We start from the raw sequence: 5,808 nt of genomic DNA, 5'->3' as shown, positions 1-5,808 counted from the left end.
CAGTTCAAACACGCTGGTGCTGCGTTCAAAGACGCTGGTATATTGCAGTGACGTCAACATGTTTTGGAGCATCAGTTCAAACATGCTGGTGCTGCGTTCAAAGACACTGGTATATTGCAGTGCATCAGTTCAGGTGCTGTGTTCAACAGTCATACCACCAAGAGTTTTGACAAGCCAATGCTGCGTTCAGAGACACTGGGACGTTGCGGTAATGTCAACATGTTTTATTTGTTATGACGAACATCAACCTAAACAACAAGCTGATGCTGCGTTCAAAGACACCGGGACACTGCAGTCATGTCAACAATAGTTTTTTTTATCCGTTGTGATGAGCAGCTGACAAGATTTGAAATAAAGTTATGATTTTTACGGATGGCCTTGAAGCTCTCAGATGGACTCGATCTGTCGGCGAACTTTCTCTGAGGCGAGGCGATCGAGCCATCGTTGGCGCGCGACCACAACTATGGCTGTGAGCGACGTCACCGCCAACATGGCCGCCTCAAACTTCCAGAAGAGATGTTCCTCCATGGCGGTGGAGCGACAGCTGGAGGACAACAATACAACAATCATTGTGGTGACAATACAACAATGACTGTGGTGACAATACAACAATGACTGTGGTGACAATACAACAATGACTGTGGTGACAATACAACAATCATTGTGGTGACAATACAACAATGACTGTGGAGACAATACAACAATGACTGTGGAGACAATACAACAATGACTGTGGTGACAATACAACAATGACGGTGGTGACAATACAACAATGACTGTGGTGACAATACAACAACGACTGTGGAGACAATACAACAATGACTGTGGAGACAATACAACAATGACTGTGGTGACAATACAACAATGACTGTGGTGACAATACAACAATGACTGTGGTGACAATACAAGAATGACTGTGGTGACAATAGAAGAATACAACAATGACTGTCAGAGTGAGCGCTCACCTCTTGTAGTCGTCTTTGTTGGACTTGGTACAGTTGACGCGCTCCACGTAACCTGTGTGTCCGCACGCCGCCCTCGTCTTCTGATCACATGACACACCTCAATCACATCACATGCTAACTGCTAAGCTAAGCTAAGCTAGCCTCACCGTCTGGAAGGCACCACACTGAGAACACTCGCTGGTCACCACAAACTCCTCCAGCAGCCAGCAGGGGGCCACCACCGCTGCACACAACACCATAGACCACAACAGCACACATAAACCATAGAACAAGAACATAGACATAAACCATAGAACATAGACATAAACCATAGAACATAGACTTAAAGTATAGAACAAGAACATAGACATAAACCATAGGACATAGACATAAACCATAGAACAAGAACATAGACATAAACCATAGTATATAGACATAACCCATAGAACAAGAACATAGACATAAAACATAGACCACAAGAGGCGTTTTACCTGCAGTCTTGTCTTCAGCCAGCAGGGCGGCTCCAAACACCCTGAAACAAGAACATTGCAGGACTTTATAGGCCCTCTCCATCCAAGAGGAGGATGTACGCCAGCAGTTCTTCAAGCTGAATATGCGGAAGGCCCCCGAGCCGGATGGTGTCTCCCCCTCCACTCTCAGACACTGTGCGGACCAGCTGGCTCCTGTCTTCACTGACATTTTAACACCTCTCTGGAGCTATGCTGCTTTAAGACCTCCACCATTGTCCCTGTCCCCAAGAAAGCACGGATCACAGGACTTAATGACTACAGGCCGGTTGCGCTGACGTCTGTGGTCATGAAGTCCTTTGAGCGCTTGGTCCTGCCCCACCTCAAGGACATCACCGCCCCCCTCCTGGACCCACTGCAGTTCGCCTACAGAGCCAACAGTGCAGTGAACCTGGCCCTCCACTTCATCCTGGAGCATCTGGACTCCCCAGGAACCTACGCTAGGATCCTGTTTGTGGACTTCAGCTCTGCCTTCAACACCATCCTCCCTGGACTGCTACGAGACAAGCTCTACCAGCTCAGCGTGCCCGACTCCCTCTGCAGTTGGATCAATGACTCCCTGACAGACTGAAGACAGCACGTGCGGCTGGGGAAGATTGTCTCGGACAGTAGAACCACGAACACTGGTACTCCTCAGGGCTGTGTACTCTCCCCCTGGCTCTTCTCCCTGTACACAAACTGCTGCACCTCCAGTCACCAGTCCGTAAAGCTGCTCAAAATTGCGGATGACACCACCCTCATCGGGCTCATCTCGGATGGCGATGAGTCCGCCTACAGGAGAGAGGTGGACCGGCTGGCGTCCTGGTGCAGCCTCAACAACCTGGAGCTGAACGCCCAGAAAACAGTGGAGATGATCATGGACTTCAGGAAAGTCACAGCCCCACCATCCCCCCTCACCCTGATTGACTCTCCTACCCTCGTCTCCATTGTGGACTCCTTCCGTTTCTTGGGCACCACCATCACCCAGGACCTCAAGTGGGAGCCGACCATCAGCTCCCTCATCAAGAAGGCCCAGCAGAGGATGTACTTCCTGCGGTAGCTGAGGAAACTGAAGGTGCCGACCGAGATGCTGGTGCAGTTTTACTCAGCCACCATGGAGTCCATCCTCACCTCCTCCATCACCGTGTGGTTCCCCGGCGCCACAGTCCAGGATAAGCATGGACTGCAGCGCATGGTACGTGCTGCTGAGAAGGTGATTGGCTGCAAGCTCCCATCCCTCCAGGACTTGTTCTCCTCCAGGACCAGGTGGGATCACAGCTGACTCTTCTCACCCTGGACACAAACTATTCTCCCCTCTCCTCTCAGGCAGGAGACTACGCTCCATCCAGACCCACACCTCAGCACTTCTCTCCCCTCGGCCATCAGGCACATGAACAATAACTCCTAACAGTAGCTCCCTAGAACTCCTTCTAAGTCTAGAACAAGATGTGATAGCTCAGTTACAGCTCATGTTATTCTATTCTGTGTTAGATGTCTTTTATGTTGCACCATTGCACCAACAATTCCTAGTTTGTGAACCCGTTCTCAAACAATGGCAATGAAACGATTCTGATTCTGATACACAATCACATGACCTCAACATCACATGACCTCAACATCACATGACCTCAACATCACATGACCTCAACATCACATGACCTCAACATCACCTCAACCAATCAGCACAAACCCGGAAGTCAAGCAGAAAGGCACATTGTGTGTAACATTATTGTTGTTGTTGTGTGTAACATTATTGTTGTTGTGTGTATCATTATTGTTTTTGTGTGTAACATCATTATTGTTGTTGTGGCTACCTGAGGGCCACGAGGCACCAGAAGAGTGTGTGTAGCAGCAACACGCGAGGACGACAACACAACACTGGCACACGCCAGCTGCTCTCCATCAGGGCCAACGCTCACTGCTCACTGCTCACTGCATGGACCACTGGTGGGGCTGGAACACAAGCAGGACCAAGAAGGTAAGGCTTTCCACATGCTAATGCTAGGTTAGCCTGCTAACACATACATGCTAATGCTAGGTTAACCTGCTAACACATACATGCTAATGCTAGGTTAACATGCTAACACACACATGCTAATGCTAGGTTAACCTGCTAACACATACATGCTAATGCTAGGTTAACCTGCTAACACATACATGCCAATGCTAGGTTAACATGCTAACACACACATGCTAATGCTAGGTTAACCTGCTAACACATACATGCTAATACTCAGAGTTAACCTGCTAACACATACATGTTAATACTCAGAGTTAACCTGCTAACACATACATGTTAATACTCAGAGTTAACCTGCTAACACATACATGCTAATACTCAGAGTTAACCTGCTAACACATACATGCTAATGCTCAGAGTTAACCTGCTAACACATACATGTTAATACTCAGAGTTAACCTGCTAACACATACATGTTAATACTCAGAGTTAACCTGCTAACACATACATGTTAATACTCAGAGTTAACCTGCTAACACATACATGTTAATACTCAGAGTTAACCTGCTAACACATACATGCTAATACTCAGGGTTAACCTGCTAAAACATACATGTTAATACTCAGAGTTAACCTGCTAACACATACATGTTAATACTCAGAGTTAACCTGCTAACACATACATGTTAATACTCAGAGTTAACCTGCTAACACATACATGTTAATACTCAGAGTTAACCTGCTAACACATACATGCTAATGCTCAGAGTTAACCTGCTAACACATACATGCTAATACTCAGAGTTAACCTGCTAACACATACATGCTAATGCTCAGAGTTAACCTGCTAACACATACATGTTAATGCTCAGAGTTAACCTGCTAACACATACATGTTAATACTCAGAGTTAACCTGCTAACACATACATGTTAATACTCAGAGTTAACCTGCTAACACATACATGTTAATACTCAGAGTTAACCTGCTAACACATACATGCTAATGCTCAGAGTTAACCTGCTAACACATACATGTTAATGCTCAGAGTTAACCTGCTAACACATACATGTTAATACTCAGAGTTAACCTGCTAACACATACATGTTAATACTCAGAGTTAACCTGCTAACACATACATGTTAATACTCAGAGTTAACCTGCTAACACATACATGCTAATGCTCAGAGTTAACCTGCTAACACATACATGTTAATACTCAGAGTTAACCTGCTAACACATACATACTAATGCTCAGAGTTAACCTGCTAACACATACATGCTAATATTCAGAGTTAACCTGCTAACACATACATGTTAATACTCAGAGTTAACCTGCTAACACATACATGCTAATACTCAGAGTTAACCTGCTAACACATACATACTCAGAGTTAACCTGCTAACACATACATACTCTGAGTTATCCAGCTAGCGTGCGCGTTGATACTTACGTCACTTGTTAGCGCCGTCGTCATGTGATCAACATTCCAGTAAAGTAGTTTCCCTGCAAACTTTGAAACACATTCCAGCGCCAACTGTAAGAAAGTGCCAACGTTTAGCCAGGCGACACACGGACACGAGTCACGTGACCAAATGGCCCATATCCGCTTCAAGCCTTTCACAATAAATGTCACAGGAAATGAAAAAAAGAAGGCAGGGTTACAAACATAACGCAAAACTGCTGTTCGTCATTATTAATGCTCGGTAATGACGTATTTATTGTGATCGATATATTGTGGATGTATTTATTGTGATCGATATATTGTGGATGCATTTATTGTGATCGATATATTGTGGATGTATTTATTGTGATCGATATATTGTGGATGTATTTATTGTGATCGATATATTGCGGATGTATTTATTGTGATCAATATATTGTGGATGTATTTATTGTGATCGATATATTGTGGATGTATTTATTGTGAACGATATATTGTGGATGTATTTATTGTGAACGATATATTGTGGATGTATTTATTGTGATCGATATATTGTGGATGTATTTATTGTGATCGATATATTGTGGATGTATTTATTGTGAACGATATATTGTGGATGTATTTATTGTGATCGATATATTGTGGATGTATTTATTGTGAACGATATATTGTGGATGTATTTATTGTGATCGATATATTGTGGATGCATTTATTGTGATCGATATATTGTGGATGTATTTATTGTGATCGATATATTGTGGATGTATTTATTGTGATCGATATATTGTGGATGCATTTATTGTGATCGATGTATTGTGGATGTATTTATTGTGAACGATATATTGTGGATGTATTTATTGTGATCGATATATTGTGGATGCATTTATTGTGATCGATGTATTGTGGATGTATTTATTGTGAACGATATATTGTGGATGTATTTATTGTGATCGA

At 43.8% G+C, this 5,808-nt stretch overlaps 1 protein-coding gene across 2 annotated transcripts; it reads right to left on the bottom strand.

The window, feature by feature from the left end:
• Positions 1 to 209: 209 nt before the first annotated feature.
• jtb (jumping translocation breakpoint) lies at positions 210 to 5,011 on the bottom strand. Of its 2 annotated transcripts, none has more exons than XM_061931271.2 (6): positions 4,864 to 5,011; positions 3,265 to 3,403; positions 1,436 to 1,476; positions 1,112 to 1,188; positions 966 to 1,045; positions 210 to 544 (listed from the first exon to the last, which is right to left on the bottom strand). In XM_061931271.2, exons 2-6 carry the CDS (start codon positions 3,351 to 3,353, stop codon positions 388 to 390), a joined length of 444 nt encoding a protein of 147 aa, XP_061787255.1. In that variant the 5' UTR covers positions 3,354 to 3,403; positions 4,864 to 5,011; the 3' UTR covers positions 210 to 387. The 2 variants fall into 2 exon arrangements, with proteins under 2 accessions (XP_061787255.1, XP_061787256.1); XM_061931272.2 differs by having other exon boundaries at positions 966 to 1,042.
• Between the last annotated feature and the right edge of the window lie 797 nt (positions 5,012 to 5,808).

The sequence above is a fragment of the Nerophis lumbriciformis genome, linkage group LG37 (assembly GCF_033978685.3).
Source record: "Nerophis lumbriciformis linkage group LG37, RoL_Nlum_v2.1, whole genome shotgun sequence".
Taxonomy (NCBI): domain Eukaryota; kingdom Metazoa; phylum Chordata; class Actinopteri; order Syngnathiformes; family Syngnathidae; genus Nerophis; species Nerophis lumbriciformis.
Note: the sequence above shows the minus strand (reverse complement) of the source record. Positions and strands in the feature narration are given on the sequence as shown.

Bases quoted from the DNA above. Each gene is read 5' to 3' on its own strand.
- jtb (XM_061931271.2), bottom strand. From the start codon at position 3,353: ATGGAGAGCAGCTGGCGTGTGCCAGTGTTGTGTTGTCGTCCTCGCGTG. The intron at 1,189-1,435 runs GTAAAACGCCTC...TGTTGTGTGCAG, and splicing joins GGCTGAAGACAAGACTGCAG to CGGTGGTGGCCCCCTGCTGG. The intron at 1,046-1,111 runs GTGAGGCTAGCT...TCATGTGATCAG, and splicing joins AGTGTGGTGCCTTCCAGACG to AAGACGAGGGCGGCGTGCGG.